Here is an 18,692-nt window from a genome sequence, read left to right as displayed (position 1 = left end):
TCACTTTTGCCTTGTCTGTCTGTCACTGTCAGTTCAGTCCAGTCAGTCTAACCTGCGAATTGCGCCCATTACCAGCGCCCGCTAGCCAGCCTTTTATCGTTTCTATTAATTTCACCACATTTATCTGTTTACTTATTGCTTTTAACGTCAATTTATTTTACAGCTCATTCAAAGTTTTCGGTGTAAATTTGTGCTCTAAGTATATAAGTGATTAGAAATTTCTAGTCGTGGTTACTAAGTATAACCGTACTTATACCTGCCATCGCAGGATTCACAGAAGTTTGGGAGTAGAAGTCTATTTTATCAGGTACCTATTTCTCTCGTATAAATACAGAACAAGTTTTGTAATCACAAGACAAGTTCCAAGCATATGGTTAGATGGTACCTACCAACTTACACGTATCGTATTTAATAATCATTCACGCTTAGCCACATGCGTGTCGCTGTCAAGGATTCATTCTTTGTTAATGATTTTATTAACTTGTATTCTATGATAGTCATATTTCTTTGTGATTGAAGTTGTAGATGCACAACCAACCGAGTGTCATAGTAATATCCAGTGGAATAGGCATTCTGTCATGCCATGATCACAATAAATGGCTTGGATACTGTAGGTGCCACAGCAGATAGGGGATTCATTTGTTCCATATAACCCTGGTTGTGCATACATAAATAACTAACTGGTATATCCATCCTTCCAACAAAAAAGATCTTGAAAGAATTTATCAGAATCAGGAGCATAGAGCACTATGCTCCACTATGAGATATGAAAATTTGTTGTATTCCTTAATAAACCATACAAATAGATTTATTTGATGAACTTAAGTAACATCAGTTACCGAAAGTTGTGTTCATTATGCTTAAATATAATTTATTTGTTTTTTCACTCCTTTTTCAGCTAAGCTGAACTGGGAGTGCATAAGAAACATAGATTGCATTCAGCCACTTATCATCCTGGACATGTCGTACAGACAGAGAGATTATCATTGCCATTGAGTGAAACCCGTGTAAGCACCTGTTGAAAAGTCCCATTTGGATGTCATTATTATTAACAAAACCTCACAATAGACAAGCTAGTGGTCGTAATTTTCATGTGGATTAAAATAAATTTCAAGAAATAGAGGTTCATGGCAGAATGTGACTTTTCAGTCTTATGTGGTTTTCACCATAAGGCGACATTATGTTTTTACTTCTTTGTAATAATTAAATGATGGATGGATCACCCGTCACTGTTCCTCACATTCATTATGGTACCTATTAAACGTTGCAGCAAGTTGTCTTCTGATTCCTTGCGACTCACTCTGCCTACCCCAATAGGGATTACAGGTGGTAGTTTATGTATTTACATTATCTACTAAGAAAGACCTCTAACTCTTTCATGTCCCTTGCTTCCCCTCATTCTCCATTAATATGGAATGGATGGATCATCATCAGCCCATTAACATCCCCACTGCTGGGGCACGGGCCTTCCCAATGGATGGATAGGGAGATTTTAACATTTCAAGGTTAGCCCAGCTGACGTCATTCCGCTCTGCATTGCCATTTCGTAAAAAAAATACCTAATTTCCCACAACCAATGTTTTTATATTTACTTTGCAAGGACATTTTGAACTGTTAGTAAAAGATTTACTTACAGTATATGTATATAGATTTTTAAATATGTGACAAGTAATAGTAATTAACACACACACACAGTCAGTAATTCACTTAATTTTCAATAATAAAATTTACATCCTTGGAATGGTGGAGATACCATTAGCGAGTCATTCCCGACACAAGTCTTTTTAGTACTTAATGGGAAGACTTATTCACAATTTGTTATGTTGATTTGGAAAATAAACTATTTTTTTTTTATACCAATTTCATGGTAACATGTCATCAATGGGCTAGCAATGGTGGCTTGTCATAGGATTGAGCATACCTGGTCTTCTTATAAGTACCATGATTTATTTCACTGAATTTTAATATTATTACCAGTTTTTAAGTCTTATCAATATCAATCACCTAGGATTACTCAATGAATTTTCAATCATAAAAGCAATGATATTGAAAAGTATGCTAACTTATATTGAGAGGTGAGGTTTGACTTCTAGCAATGGGCCGTTACTAATATCATAGAAATAATAATAATAGGTACTACGTAAAATTATTATTAATGTCCAATCTTATATGTTACAGGGTATAATGGCTCGAGGTCAACAGAAACTCCAATCACAGGCAAAAGCTGCCGAGAAGATGAGCAAAATGAAAAAACAGCAAGGCCACAGCGCCACTGACCAGAAGAAGGCTGCCCAGAAGGCGCTGGTGCACGTGTGCGTCGTCTGCAAGGTAACCACATAAGTATCTCTTCCCGAAAACTGCGAGGTTTTTACCGAGATTAAATTTCGTCTAGTCATGCCATGACCCCATCTATCACCATGTTTCGTATGGCATGATCCGCTACTTACAGGACAGCCTGTGTAAAGTAATAAGGATATTGCATGAAAACCTTCCTTTTTTTACTTACTCGAGAAAAGAAACAAACATCGACTTCCAAAATATATTTTTTCCAATCCCGGTATTGAGTAAAAATCCGGTATTCAAACGCTTTACACAAACTCCCTGCGGATGTTTGAAGGGAGGCGTGTGTCCCGCCTATACAGGGTGTTAGTGACATCGTAACGAAAACTTTGAGGGGTGGTTCAGGCCATGATTCTGAGTTGATATCAAGTAGAAATTTCCGTCGCAAAAGTATGGATTGGAAAATAATTAAAAAGAAAAGAAAAAATTTCATGAATTTTTTGACACGAAATTCCATTTGATATCAACTCAGAATCATGGTCTGAACCATCCCCCTCAGTATTCGTTACGGTGTCACTAACACCCATACCTACTTATATGGCTACCGTATGTACTTGTACGGGGTGTAAGTGTCATCGTAACGAATACTGAGAGGGATGATTCATCTGATTATTCTGAGTTAATATCAAGTGGAATTTTCCATCGCAAAAGTATAGAATTGAAAATAATTTAAAAAAACTAAAAAAAAACATGAATTTTGCGACGGAAAATTCCACTTGATTTTAACTCAGAATCATGGTCTGAATCAACCCCCTCAGTATTCGTTACGATGTCACTAACACCCAGTATACTTTCCGTCGATGTAGTCTATTTATTGTGCTAATTCCTGCAGACGCCATATAGTTTTATTTTATAACTCATTTTTTTACCCGCTGAAAAAGAAAGGGACGGGTAATCGACAGGCATAAAATTTATGGAACACACGTCAATTTTAAGCAGAAATCCAAAACAACCGTTTAAAAATTTTACATTGGTCAATAATCCGACAGAGTTAAGTAGACAGCACGTCAGATTGCATACCAGCGAGATGCTTATTTTATTCGCCCGGGTTATTCATTCGTTTTAAAATTGGCTTGTTGACAATCATCCGTCCCTTTCCTTTTCGACGGATAAGAAAATGAAAGGTATAACTTAAAATAAAATTAGGTGTCTGCAGGAATCGGGGCCTATGTATGTATATTATTAAGGATACAGTAAACGACAATGGGAAAAATGTGAGTTGTGAATGCAGGTTGGAATTTCAATTGAAGATCAGATTGATTTTCAGTCTACTCATTCTAGGTTCCAGTGATATTCTGTTGAGCATTTTATATTAATTAGGTATGTGAGAAGAGAGTAATGATGTGCGATCTGATAAGGAGGCGACTCTCAGCGTCGGGTGAGGCAGCAGTGCACTGAGACTGACGAGCTGTATGGTATTGCAGGCGCAGATGCCGGACCCCAAGACGTACAAGCAGCACTTCGAGAACAAGCACCCCAAGAATGACTTGCCGGAGGATCTCAAAGCTATCTAACATTTAACTTTTTTTATTTAGACTTAATACACTTAATTAAACAATAAGTATTGTAAAAAAGTTATATTTGTATCTTACACAGCACCCGCTACTGTATCGGCTCAAATGTATTTCACTATGATTTTGTTACATTCACACTTTATTTGACAGTGTTCTTGCTTGTTTGTAAAGATAAAATGGTTTCCAAAACATATATTGTTTCTTAAATATACTTGATTTTGTCTGCGATTGAATTCTGTAGTTTTTACAGTTGTGGGAAGTATGCATCGAGGCAAAAATATATCGCGCTTACTTCCGATTCACATGCACAAATCTATCAATCCTTAACGTTATTACCATTATCTTTTGAAATTACCATTACAAACATATCTGCTGTAACAGGGTATTAGTTGCGACACACCCAATACACTCCATGCAAAAATTTCATTAACTGGACAATTCAATAATCACTTGTGTCCCTTATCCTGGCTGGCACTGCCACCATAACGGATCGCGATTCTGACTACACAGAAAAAAATGTCGAAAAGGACAATGGGCGATCGAGACTGGTCCAAGAACCTCCACTGATGAGTCATGCATTTAGTGAAAGCTTCAAATTAAAAAAATAATAATAATTCTACAGCACTTCGCGAAGATCCGACTTCACCCAAAATATGGCAGAATTTGTCTTTTTGGGTGAAATTACATCTTTGCTATCTGCTGTAGTTATCGAGAGTAGTTACAGAGAAAGTGATGTTGTAGTAAGGATTTTGTAGCCGCTCTCACAACATTTTGAACGGTGTATCTCGATACACTCCTCGGGAGTTCTGTCTGATAATTTTACAAATCGTATCTTTTTCTGTATAGTCAGAATGGGACACTTTAATGATTGCTTTTTTTCATCAGTCATTTGAAAAGTTTATGTAATCTGAACAATACTTGGAATTGGGATCAATAGCATTCAATAGCAACAATTCTTCGTAGCCAAAAAACAGACGAATGTTTTCAAATTTACTTTAACTGTATCAAAAAGAAAAGAACTTAATTCAATTATTTCGCTACTGTAGCTACTGCTGAAGACGAACAGACGAATTATGACCCTTATTTTTATGAGGTAGAACAATGATCTCTTAAGGCATTTTCGATTTCATCTACTTAAATGTAACATGGCGTACAAAACTATGGAAGAAAACGTCAGCGAATTTATCGACACGCACACTCGTCGAGCTCCAGTCTCGTCGATCTCTCCGCTCGCTGGCGGGCACGCTACATTTTCTCGTAGGTCTCGACGTGTCCGCAATCGAGGCAGGTGTGCGAGTAGGAATCCTCCGCGGAGCCGGGCCGCTCGGGCCCCCAGCGGTGCTCGTGCGGCGCGCGCTCGCGGCTGTACAGGCTGGAGCGCACGTCCATGCGCAGCGCGCGCAGGCGCCGCGCGCCCCGCGCCGCGCGCGCGCGCTCGCGCCGCTGGCCGCGTGCCGCGCGCTCCTGCAGCAGCGCGGCCGCCGAGCCCCACACGGCCAGCGCGCGCGCCTCCACCTGCGCGCGCAGGTACAGCCGCATGTCGGAGCGCGCGCGCGCGTGCGGGTTGGGGCGCCGCACGCAGCGCAGCGGCGGCTGACGCCCGTCCAGGTCGCAGTCTTGCAGCAGGAACTCGGCCTTCGCCTCCGTGCGCGTCAGCAGCGCGTGCGCGCCGTCCGGGTCCCTGCGTCGAACGGACGCGTTACGGTTACTATCGAACGAATGGGACTACATAAACGGTAGATATATGCCCTCCGGCCCCGCTCGCGACCCGAGAAGGCGACCGACCGAACCTGCAGGAATCGCACACGTCGTAGTCGAAGGCGTCGAGGAGGTAGGACGAGGGGAAGCGCTCGCCGCATTCGAGGCAGGCGGGCTGGTCGGGCGGCTGCAGCGGCGCGGGTGCCGCCCGCGGAGGGCGCGGCGGGCGTGGATCCGCGGCTTGCTCCAGCAGGAACCCTCCGCCCGACTGTGCGCTGCCGAGGAGACGGTACAGCTCGTAAAATGAATGTGTCGGCAGTGATGGTCAGGAGAGCGGGCACGACGTGCTACTAACGGCGCGGCGGCGCCGGCGCCGGCTGGCCGCTGCAGCAGGCGCGCGTCCCGCAGCGCTCGCGCGCGCAGCCGCTGGCGCTCGGCGCGCGCGCGCTGCGCCGCCGTCAGCGCGGGCGCGCCCGGGGCGCTGGCGCCAGCGGCCGCGGCACCCGAGGCGCTGACGCCAGCGGCCGCGGCACCCGGGGCGCTGACGCCAGCGGCCGCGGCACCCGGGGCGCTGGCGCCAGCGGCCGCGGCACCCGGGGCGCTGGCGCCAGCGGCCGCGGCACCCGGGGCGCTGGCGCCAGCGGCCGCGGCACCCGGGGCGCTGGCGCCAGCGGCCGCAGTGGCCGCCGCCGCAACTCCTTCCTTCGCGCCTGCGCCCGCACCCTCGCTCGCCATTTTCCTACAATAATATTTTGTTACGTGAATACGTCGTTAAAATTGTTTCCATACTGAGGAGCAATCTAAAACACCAGCGATAACAAAGTCGGGGGACACAATTTAGAGTTTCTGCCACATAACTGTCATCTCCATGTAAAAAATTCACCGCTGAATAGCTAAAGGGCCAGAATCACGAACACGAAAACCATAAGATAACGTCTATGTGTATTTTCTACTTTTCCTGGCAGTGCTAGGATAAAGCAAAGAGTATAGTAGGTAATTATCGGATAAGGGACACGAATATTTTGCGAATATGCCGTCAGAAAAAATAAAGGTAGGTACCTAAGATATTGGACAGTAAAAAAATAGCACCTTTAAGCACTTTTCTTTTTACGCTAGCTAGAATTCCTTGAAAATATAGCAGATCAAGAGAAAAATACATTTTCAGGTAGACGTTAGTAGGTACCTACTTATGTTGGGTCAATATTAAACTATTCAGCTTCGAAAGACAAGTGAAACTCACAGTTAGCTGCGATATATTTTCGAAGTTTTTATGGTTTTTGATTAATAAATTCATGTTTGTCAAGAAGACTATACAATTTTTGCTACATTTTTTATAATGCCAATTTAATTATGTTTTTTCTTTAACTTGCGATGATAACTTAAAATTTAAAAGATTATGGGTAAGTTATTATCTCAAAAATTAAGTTTCCTCACAAAATAAATAGGTAGGTACTTACCTACCCGATTTATAACCGCGAAAAGATACCCTGTTGATTTCTATATTTCGTTTTCCAAAAATCCGGAGGCAGGATTCTAAACCACTAGCGACTGGTCCTACTAGTTCCGTTTGTGTTTAAGAGAGAGAGAATAATAGATGAACAGACTTACCTTACAAATGTTAAATTTGTAAATAAACAACAAGCAGAAATTGCAATAATCTAAGCATTATACTCTTATGCTTTTGACCGTTGCAGTCCAAAAAAAATTAAAAATTATTTATCCGATGAACACCGATCTTATAAAACTTCTTCGTACCACAGACTAATAAGAAATTAGAAGATAAGATATCACGGTTGTACCACGGTATACATACAAAGACCAAGAAAACCAGCTGACGTTATCTCGCCCTGTGTTGCCATTACGTAAAAATAAATTACCCACAACCAAAGTTTTTATATTTACTTAGCATGAAAAATTTGAACTTTTAGTAAAAGATATATACTTACAGTTTCAATACTGAGAGGGATGATTCAGACCATGATTCTGAGTTAATATCTACTGGAATTTTCCTTCGCAAAATTCATGAAATTTTGAGTTTTGTTTTTAATTATTTTCAATTCCATATGGTGCTTTAAGCTGCATAGAACCCAAATTTCAATAAAAAAAACAATAATGACAAATTATCGAAAATCTTCAATGTAATGGAGACAACAATTTTGCGGTATTCTTAATCAGCTGCTCGAACGGGTCAACGGCCACACGCACCGCGCGTAGCGCGCCCCGCTCCGCACGCCGGCGGCGACGTGGCCTACAAAGTAGGCACTACGAACCGATCGATCCTATTTCTTTCTCTGTCTATCGTAAATTATAAATTTATTTTTTATTTTTATTCTTATTCTTAAACGGACGGATAATCGACAGGCATAAAATTTATGGAATACACGTCAATTTTAAGCAGAAATCTAAAACAACCGACAGAATTAAGGAGTCAGCACACGTCAAACGGTTTGCATACCAGCGAGATACCTTTTTCATTCGGCCGGGTTATTCATTCATTTACTCATAGAAATCGGGGCCATTATCTACCTAAAACAGTTGAAACAGTAAATAATTGTATTCTTTGTTGTCATTAGAATAACTAACAACCAACTAACACAACCACCACAGATTAGGTAATTAGTTACCTACTACGTCAACCCATAAGCGTCAACCATGCACCAACTTAGTATGTAAGTACCTACGCAAAACCTCGCTACACAAAAATCGAACGAGATCGCGTCTAGAATTGGGCGGACACTCCGCCAGAGTGTTGCCTATCGATATTCTATCGATAGGTACCTAGTTAAAAAAAAAACAATAGTAGGTATACCTATCGATAGATCTTTTAGATCAATACCTGCCATTATTGTTACAAAGCAAGACTATCGGTACTATCGCTAGTATCGATCTAAATGCACTATCACTACTTTCGATAGTTTAGACAATTTTAAAGTTCAACAATTGATAAGGTTTAGAGTCTGTGTGCCGCGTTGTTCGACTTACATTGCGGCACAGTAAAAATTCAAAATCTTAATTAAACATTTGCGACAAGAAAAACACACACATCGTTTTTAGTACAATCAAATAGGCGTTCCATTTTTTTTTTCGTTACGGTGTCCCTAACACCCATGTATATCACACAAAGAGGAAAAGATCTAAAAATAAAATTGTACGCGCAACTCTCCGCAAAGCGAAACGAGTGTGTTGATTGACACATCGAGATATTCAATTTCCGACCATATTTTCCGTCCACCTCATTGTGAGTTGTTCTGGATAAGATTTTACCGTTGCATAGACGTGGGTGTACAACGAGCAGCAGCAGCTGGTGCACGGCAGCGGGCGCTGCCTGGCGGCGGGTGCGCCGGCAGGGCCGCGGGCGGCGGCGGCGGGGACGCGCGGCCTGGCGGCGCCCGCGCTGCTGCAGCCCTGCCGAAACGACCGCTCAGGTTTTTTAAATTAACTAAAACCCCAAGCCCTACATCGTCAGGGTCTTCGGTTCCTTAATTATACCAATTGCGAGTTTGATTACAGTATTACATTGGTGTAACGCCTGCCGCGTTTTACTACTGAGTGTAATTGCTCTTGTTTTTCTGTTAGGCACTATCAAAAAGTTATCATTGAAAACACTTAAAAACTACTGCTTAAAACTAGAATATTAAAACATAAATAAACTTATACTAATTAATTTAACAAAACATAGCTATTTACAAAATAATTCCGTTAATATTGTACGACTTTAATAATTATCACATTGCGTAGGTAGCCGTACCTACACAGCCGAGCCGCTACTCTTCCGATCGGATGTTCGACGCAATCTTTCTGCCTTTGTAGCGAGAACACCTCGATTACTCTTATATTTCTTAAATACGTTTTTTTAATAATTTTGTCTACGATATTAGTATTTTATGCAACAGTTGTATAAGAAGGGTCAAAAAATGCGAGTGGCGTGAGTTGCGATGTGAGCCTTGGCGAACATCGCAATAAGAGACGCCACGAGCATTTTTTGACCTAGTTATACAACGTTGCATACAATACTTTTTCTACGACGACGTAATTTTAAATGAAACAAAAATTATACAAAGAAAAATTTTATTTATAAAAATGAAGATGTAAATTTTGAATGGTATTGTGTGATATGGTAATCAATAGTTCTTCATCCATTTTTCCTTTTTATTTTATACTTTTTAGTGTTTTGAAACGAAACACAAAAATTTTCCAATTTATTTTCCAACGCGCGCAACGCGGGAAAATGGCGGCAAATGTATACTTTTTTTTTATAGTATATCTATGGCACCAAACAAAGTAAAGGTGCCAGTTTCCAGGTCAAAAAAAAAACAACAACAATGCTTTTTTGGCGACATTATAGTACAGTTACACTTTGTAAACAATGCTTTTATAGGCTATAGAGCGTACACTTTTTCAAAGAGTTTAATTATGTATGTACTTATATTAGACTTTTTGGTTATTTAAATGCCAGATTAAAGTAGAGGAGTAGAAAAAATAATTTATAGTGTTGTGTTATCCCCATTAATTGGGTAAGTGTAGCAATTACTATTTTTATTAGTTTAAATATCAACGTAGACTAGTACATGCTTTCTTTGTTCATTGCATGACTGTCATTTTTCATAATCATCGTGTAATAGTATTTTATGCAACAGTTGTATAAGAAGGGTCAAAAAATGCGAGTGGCGTGAGTTGCGATGTGAGCCTTGGCGAACATCGCAATAAGAGACGCCACGAGCATTTTTTGACCTAGTTATACAACGTTGCATACAATACTTTTTCTACGACGACGTCATTTTTCCTTTTTATTTTATACTTTTTAGTGTTTTGAAACGAAACACAAAAATTTTTCAATTTATTTTCCAACGCGCGGGAAAATGGCGGCAAATGTATACTTTTTTTTTATAGTATATCTATGGCACCAAACAAAGTAAAGGTGCCAGTTTCCAGGTCAAAAAAAAAAACCAACAACAATGCTTTTTTGGCGACATTATAGTACAGTTACACTTTGTAAACAATGCTTTTATAGGCCATAGAGTACACTTTTTCAAAGAGTTTAATTATGTATGTACTTATATTAGACTTTTTGGTTATTTAAATGCCAGATTAAAGTAGAGGAGTAGAAAAATATACTTTCACGCTTTAGTGCTTATTTTATATCATAATTAGCAATCTTTTATGTTCAAAACAACATTTAAATTGTCATTTTTTTCTAAATTAATTCTACTTAACCAACTTAAAGTTATCTTTGTACCTAAGTACTTTCCTTGTTTAAATAATTCTTAAATAGAACAATAATAATGTACAAAATACATTTAATATCGTTACTATTAAAATTATTCAGCTTAAAATATTCAATTTTGCTATTTTTTTTACATAGTTTTTTTAAAACAACTACCTACCATAAAGGGCATTGAACATTTCACTATGGAGGCTGGCATAGCCTGGTGGCGCCACCTAGCGGATTTTTTAAAACTGCGGCGCACGATGAAACCTGTGCATATCGATAGGTTTTCAAGATATTTAGCTTGAAAGTTCCGAAAAGTGTTGTATGAACAAATCGATTTTACTTTTATATGCAATTGGAATATAGTGACTAAGTGATTATGCATGGAATATTAGTGTTTAATATACCACATATTTACTTTATTGAAAAATAAATAAATAGAAAATAGATAAAATAAATATCTATAACTTACTTTTATGTGTAACTTAAAATAAATCCAGAAACGAGTCGTGAGATGTACGTACAGCTCATGACTTATTCTCGTGGTAATCACGCTCAAAGTTATTTGCTATGACTGTCTAACAATTTCACACTTTTTGAGTTTTTATGTTTATTGAATGAAAGGCAGCTTAAATGTCTAATCACAGTGAAAGCAGGTGGGGTGTGAAAATTCGCTTTTAGGACTACTTTACAGCTGTGTATGGTACATACCTAGTTTATACAAATTCGTACCTATTAGGATAATGAATATCAGTCTTCTTGAATAATCAATCTTCTTCTTCATCAGAAATAATAACTTGATCTAAAAAGGCAGCAGGGGGTTGAATGGGGATTTCTTGGTGCCGAGCCCATCCCATATAACAAACTATGCACATGACATGAGCACAGCACCCGAGTGTCCGTTTTCCAACTATACAGCTGCAATAGTGACCGACAAGTTTATTTCTGTTTTCCAAACTATTATTTAGCAAGATATCATCATCATCATCACCAGCCCATTAACCTTCCCTATGGATGGATAGGGAGATCGGGCCTTAAACCACCACGCGGGCCCAGTGCGGATTGGTGGTTATTAACGACTGCTAATGCAACCGGGACCAACGGCTTAACGTGCCTTCCGAAGCACGGAGGAGCTCGAGATGAAAACTTTTTTTTTTGTGGTCACCCATCCTATGACCGGCATTTGCGAATGTTGCTTAACTTCTACAATCGCAGACCGAGCGCGTTTACCGCTGCGCCACCGAGCTCCTCTAGCAAGATATATACAAAATAAATTCTCTTGTCAGCCAAGGATCACAAACTAATATGTTGTATTGATTTAAATTATAGTCAACTTCAAAATCTTCATACACTTCAATGAAAAACGTTCCGTTTTCTTTTAGGTGTTCGCCATAGTAGCTTCTTGCCTGCGTCACTTGATACGGTCCCAGAGACATTATCAACAGATCCTCATATGATAAGATGGGAAACTGTTGAAAGCCTTCACTTGAGTTTATAGCTTGGAAAGCGGCTCTGCGTTGATTTAAATTGTTTTGTATTACTAACTCGCACAGATAGTTTGGGGCGTCGTGCTTAAGGTATATATCGTTGATTATTTCATTTACGAGTGGGTGATCTGTCACCCGTTTTCCGAAGGCATTCATTAGGGCGCAAGCAATCCTCACTTCCTCTTTTAAATGTGGCATATTCGGTATTGCGTAGTTAGCTGGAAACGATAATAATACTGTTCCATCAATAATGAAGTAAGTACGTCACATTTAGACTGCGTTTCCACCAGTAACATGCTAGATGCTACGTTGCATACCCTAAAATCGGGTTCATTGTGCCGATCAGAATCAGACCCAATTATCTGATTGGTGGATATTAAACCTAGCAACGTAGCACATGTCAGATGAAAAAACAGCCTTACCGTTGTGCTTGCATTAATATGAACTGATCACTCTCTACTGTTACAAAAAAATGCAAATATCATTTATTATACATAATTAAGTGGTAATAGTTGGCTATAAAATCTATTGAAAGCGTAAGTCTGGTAATTCGTTTTGGAGTTCCAAAAATATGAACTGCGTTTTGGACAGCTTTCACAGCATTGGAGGAATTCAAAGAAGGGGTATACTGAAGAATAACAAATTTGGTAAAAGCATCAATAATAACAGAACAATATTCTTTCCGCTCGCTTTTACCACTGAGTTTTCCTGTTAAATCTAAGTGAATAGTATGCCACGGAATAGGTGATTTTGGTATAGGGTGAAGACGCACTAGTTGTGCACCAGATGGACCTTTGGATGCCTTGCAAATCACACAGGAATCAACAAACTTATTTACAAATTTCGCCATATTTGGGAACCAGTACAGATCATAAAGCTTGTCTAGGGTTTTTTCGGCACCGAGATGTTTTATCTCGTTATGCACCTGATTAATGAGTGACCAAGTAAGAGAGCGTGGAATGATAGGTAACCATTTTGTAACTCTTCCTCGTTCTATTTTCCTGTAAAGAATACCCTGTCTGAGGTCGTATGTGTGCGATATTTCAGGTGGAAATTCATTAGAGCGCAATTTTGTAATAATACCTGAAATTTCAGAATCGCGTCGTTGTTCTACCAACAACCATCCCTTTTCCAATTCAGAAAAATAAATGATCAAACGAACTTCTCAAGTGAAGTTCGATCATTATTATAAGAGTCGCTTCATTTGAAGATATAATATAATTTACCAAGTAGTCCCTTCAACCTACAAGGCGACATCGCACGATTTTTAAAGTCACTCAATCGATGGAAGCATTTTTCATCCCCACCACCTACCCATAATGGCGCCCGAGTCGAGCGATTTACTCATTCTTTTTAGAGATTTTATCAAAACTTTCTATAATGGGTAGGTATACCTACTAGGGAGGGAGGGTTATTATATCTTCAAATGAAGCGACTCTTATAATAATGATCGAACTTCACTTGAGAAGTTCGTTTGATCATTTATTATATTTCGTCGCTTCATTATTTGATATAATATAATTTACCAAGTAGAATTTTAGAGCAGAAAGTTTTGTATACAATAAAACTATAAATAAAATCAACGTTTTTTATTTATTTTCAATGTTTTCTTATGACTAATTTAAATAACAAAAAACACATGCCAATAATTTAATTTAATAGTTATTAATTAATTTTGCTCTTGATTAGATGATAAACAGACGGACCGTGCAAAATTTCCTTCATCCAAGACCTGTCTATTGTAAAATCGAGCAAAGGTATCAGAGGATCTGGTCCAGCCAGCAGTTTTACGAATAGTTTCTATGTTAACACCGGCACAGCGCGCGGCTGACGTAGATGCGTGCCGCGTGCTGTGGGCACTGAATATAGACGCGTCTACTCCACTATCTGACAGTACTTGTTTAATCCATCTACTGATGGTTTGAGTACTTGCTGGTCTATGCGGCGGTTTGAATGTCAACAAAAGTCTATCCATTGTTGCAACTCTTTTATTTGCTGTTACAGCTATGTAATCATTAAGGACTGTAGCTGGGCAAATGGTTGGATTTTCCGCAAAGTAGGGTAATACAAGAATTGGTTGTTCACGCCCGGGTGCAGACGTTTTAATAATATCTGTGATAGAGATTTTTATTCCTGTTTCTGAAATAAATATATTTTCGAGTTTTATAAGCGAGAGAGTTTGCACTCTATGTGCTGTACAGATAGCTAATAGAACAACTAACTTTTTCGTTACCTTTTCTAAGCTCAATGTTGAATGTGGATACCATTGTGAAACATTATTTAAGACTAACTGAGGGTTCCAAGTGTGAGTATACTTAGGCGCGCTAGGTTTCAACCTATATGCTCCTTTAAGTAGTCGTTTGACACATTCGTCTGAACCAATGTTATTTCCTAACAGCAAAGATAACGCAGAGCGATGGGTATTGAGGCTACCGTGAGAACAACCATTATTAAATTGACAACTTAAAAAAGACAAAACTGTTGTTTTCGTTGGTTCATAAATGCTGATGTTACTGGCATTACAAAACCGCCACCAGAGTTTGAAAGTAACTTCGTATTGTTTTACCGTACTGTCAGCTAATGAGGCTAACATTAAAGTCAATGCATCTGGTGGGATTCCTCGATTGACAAAGGCTTGCCGCAGAGCCTCGCGACACCCAGGGTAAGGTTCGCATGCAGTGGATGTTGATTCCTGGAATGAGTTTGTAAGAGAAACTTGTTAGGTTCTATGTACAGAATATCAGTCACTAAGAGATTATGCAGCAGTGGATACCAAGGCTGTGATGGCCATTGGGGAAAAACTAGGATTCCGTCTGCTTTGTCGTCTATAATTTTTCTTATACATTTCAAAATTAAGCAGAAGGGTGGAAACGCGTAAAAGTAGAATTTATGCCAGTCTAAAGTAAATGCGTCCACATCCATAGCGTCTGGATCCTGTCTCCAAGATACAAACTTCTGACATTTGGCATTGGTTCGTGAGGCAAATAAGTCCACCTCCGGCTGACCAAAATATTGAACAATCCTTTGAAAAGCGGACGCTGAAAGCTCCCACTCCGTATCCGGGTTTATGATTCTAGACTCTACATCGGCGCGGTTCTCTTGGGTATTAACGTATGACGCGAATATCCACATATTGCGCTCCTCGCACCATTGCCAAATTTTTCGAGACAATTCACTTAAGTGGGGAAACTGTATGCCTCCCATACGGTTAATATAACATATAGCCGTGGTGTTGTCGACTCGCAAAAGTACTGAACAGTTATTTTCATTGCGTAAAAAGCTTTTTAAACCTAAAAAGATAGCCAATAATTCTAAATAGTTAATATGAGACGTTTGTTCTGAAACTTTCCATCTACCATTAACTCGGTTATTATCACATACCGCCCCCCACCCTGTAAGGGAAGCGTCAGTGTAAATCTCGAACTTGAAGTTCGGGTGTCGCAAAGGATTTGACGCGGTTGATAAGTTTTTTATCCACCAATTTAGATCTTCCAGTATTAGGCTCGGCAGTTTTATACTGGTTTCATAATTATTGTATTTTAATAAAGCCAAATATTTTTGCCTTTCCAAAATCTTGGTATAAAGCCAACCGTATTTAACAGCAGGACAAGCGGCGACTAAAACACCAATTAGTTGTGAGAATTCGCGAATGGTGCATTTCGGTAACAAGGAATATTTATGTAAGGACTGTGCAATACTTTTGCGTTTGTCGACCGGTAATGATATAGTAAGGTTTCTCGTGTCAAAACAGAAGCCTAAAAATTTGCAAGTTTGTTGAGGCTTTAATGAACTTTTTTCGTAGTTTATGACAAAACCTAAACATTGAAGTGTACGCAAAGTCTCATTTACGTTTAGCAAACATTCTTTATAATTATTTCCTATACATAGCAGATCGTCTAAGTAACATACTGATTTAAAACCGCGACTTCTCAAGTGCGTAACTACCTCTTTCATAATTTTTGTAAATATTCTTGGGGCTACCGACAGGCCATACGGCATAGCTGTGAATTCATACGTTATAATTTTATTTGACTCTAACGGAAATTGAAATCTCAAGTATTTCCTGTGGTCTGAGCTTACGGGAATTAAAAAATAGGCTTCTTTTAAGTCTATTGTTGCGAGATAACCATATTGGGATATTAATTTCACAGCGGTTCGGTAATCTTCCATCTTAAAATGAGACTTTGTAATAAACACATTCAATGATTTTAAATTTAATATAAAGCGTTTTTCTCCATTAGGCTTCGGAGTAAGAAATGTCTTGGAAATATACTGGCCGGCACACGGTTCGCATTCTGTTATTGCTCCTAAGTTTAGCAACTTATTTATAGCAACTATCATGTCCAGTTTCTCATATTCTGAAAAACTAATTTGAGGAAGAGATTTTTGGAAAACATCGTGGGAAAACGGAATAGAAATACCATTTTTAATACAGTCTAAAATAACATTATTTGATGTTATTTTTAGCCAGCAATCGTAAAAATAACTTAAACGTCCAGCATGTACCTGGGTTATGTTGTCGGAGCACGAGGTTTGCTCTGGTTGGCCGTCCTGGGAGTTTGAGGGCCAGAGTACTGTCTGCGAGCATTGTGTGTCGTCTTCCTGGTTCCTCCTCTCCCCCCCCTGTTCATTTGGTAACGAGGGGGGCCTGACCAGTTTCCCGAGTAACCGGGACGAGGACCCGTAGGCTGAGTCGTATTTTGAGCCTTTTGATTAATTTGAGGCTTCTTGATCTGCAAGCCCTGTTTTTCAATAGCTTTCGCAGCTTTTATGTTCTCAGAGAGCTTATTCCCGAAAATTGTTTCGTCACGCTCGGTGTCCTGAATCACATGCAGGAAAGTTTTATCTAAACTGGGCGTTACAAGCTTAATTCGGCTCTGGGTGAAAGTGGCGTGAAGGTCGCATAGTATGCGACAACCATTGCTAAGGTGTTTAATAGCCTGAACCTTTTCATCGCCTCTTACTAACAAGTCCATTGCCCTATTAACGGCAGTTATGCCGGAACCTAGTTGTTGTTGTTGTGATGATAAATTCTTATCCCGGTTTCTCACCATTTCCGGCACGGCAGCTGAAATCTCAGCGTTCAATTTCGGAGCTTGTAACAGGCGACAATTGTCGGGTATGAGATATTCTTTAAGAATCTTTTCTCTATTTTCCTTAGGCAAACCCTTCTTTAGGAGAGGCTGCCATAGTTTGGCCAGATTTTCATGGATCCTGTCACCAAATTCCGGAGTATTGTCCGTTGATTCGCCTAATGCCGACAAGATATCTGGGTCTATGTTGGGTTCACTAACCTCAATCTTGTCCGCCATTGTGACTGTTTCGTTTGTTGATATCCCTGGTTCAATCTGTATTGGATCTTCTGATTGGGCAGGATCTAGCGGGGCAGATTCTTCCGTTAAGATCTCATGATCTATCTCTGGAACTTCTGTTACGCCCTCGTCACATGATGGCGGGCATTCAATCGAAGCCACCGTTTCTATGATCCCTGAAAAATAATGGAGGATCAAGATAGGTATGGTAATTTTCGTTAAACGAAATTATGCAGGTAGCGAGAATCTGTTGTAGATTTCTCGTATTTTCTGCTATTTGCCATCGTTGAAAACTCTCAGTTAGCCCCGATGTATAGTGTAGCATAGTTATTGACTCGCAGTCAATCCCCATGAACGATTTAACAAGAGCGGCGTTATTATTTTCACTAATAAATAACTTTTTAATGCAAAATAAAAAACACTTTCACTAACCTTCATTTTCTTCCGCTGATGAAGAAGAATCATTTATAATTCGCTTTCGTATTTTACGAGTTGCCGTCTTCTCTTCTAACTTTCGAATTTTCCTTTGGTAATGGTCAATTTTTTCTTGAGCACTACGCTTAGGCATGGTAATGACACGTGCATTCGTCGCCACGCACGAAAAAGGAATGAGTAAATCGCTCGACTCGGGCGCCATTATGGGTAGGTGGTGGGGATGAAAAATGCTTCCATCGATTGAGTGACTTTAAAAATCGTGCGATGTCGCCTTGTAGGTTGAAGGGACTACTTGGTAAATTATATTATATCAAATAATGAAGCGACGAAATATAATTTACAATTCTTGGCGATCGATGCTGTTTCGGTTGCAGTGACTGGCTGTTACAAGGGGGGTTTCGGGACAAGAAATCTGCGTGAGCCATTGTTTTTCCTTCTTGATAAACGATATTAAAATCATAGGACTGTAAAATAGCCCACCACCTATGGACCCTTGGAGTTAAATCTTTTTTTGAGTGAGAAGCCTTCAAAGAGTTACAGTCAGTAAAGACAGTGAATCGGCGTCCATACAAGTACTGCCTAAAATGTTCTATAGCTCTAACCACCGCTAATGTCTCAAGCTCATAACTATGATACCTACTTTCTGCATCACTTGTGGTTTGACTAAAGTAAGCAACAACTTGTGGAATACCATTTA

The 18,692-nt window shown here is 39.7% G+C and overlaps 2 protein-coding genes across 4 annotated transcripts; one reads left to right on the top strand and one right to left on the bottom strand.

The window, feature by feature from the left end:
• Window positions 1–23: 23 nt before the first annotated feature.
• LOC126374184 (zinc finger protein 706-like) lies at window positions 24–4,087 on the top strand. 3 transcript variants are annotated; one of them, XM_050020690.1, is made up of 3 exons: window positions 24–307; window positions 2,179–2,328; window positions 3,765–4,087. In XM_050020690.1, the coding sequence occupies exons 2-3, from the start codon at window positions 2,185–2,187 to the stop codon at window positions 3,852–3,854; spliced, it is 234 nt and encodes a 77-aa protein (XP_049876647.1). In that variant the 5' UTR covers window positions 24–307; window positions 2,179–2,184; the 3' UTR covers window positions 3,855–4,087. The 3 variants fall into 3 exon arrangements, with proteins under 3 accessions (XP_049876647.1, XP_049876639.1, XP_049876656.1); XM_050020682.1 differs by lacking the exon at window positions 24–307 and adding an exon at window positions 531–610; XM_050020699.1 differs by lacking the exon at window positions 24–307 and adding an exon at window positions 1,358–1,505.
• On the bottom strand, window positions 3,903–5,966 carry LOC126375224 (DNA repair protein complementing XP-A cells homolog; the record flags this gene model as incomplete). Its single annotated transcript, XM_050022124.1, has 3 exons — window positions 3,903–5,535; window positions 5,645–5,827; window positions 5,908–5,966. Coding segments are annotated over 3 exons (678 nt in total), but the record flags the coding sequence as incomplete, so codon positions are not given.
• Between the last annotated feature and the right edge of the window lie 12,726 nt (window positions 5,967–18,692).

This window comes from Pectinophora gossypiella, chromosome 2 (genome assembly GCF_024362695.1).
Source record: "Pectinophora gossypiella chromosome 2, ilPecGoss1.1, whole genome shotgun sequence".
In the NCBI taxonomy this organism is placed as follows: Eukaryota; Metazoa; Arthropoda; class Insecta; order Lepidoptera; family Gelechiidae; genus Pectinophora; species Pectinophora gossypiella.
This window is presented reverse-complemented; position numbering and strand designations above follow the sequence as displayed.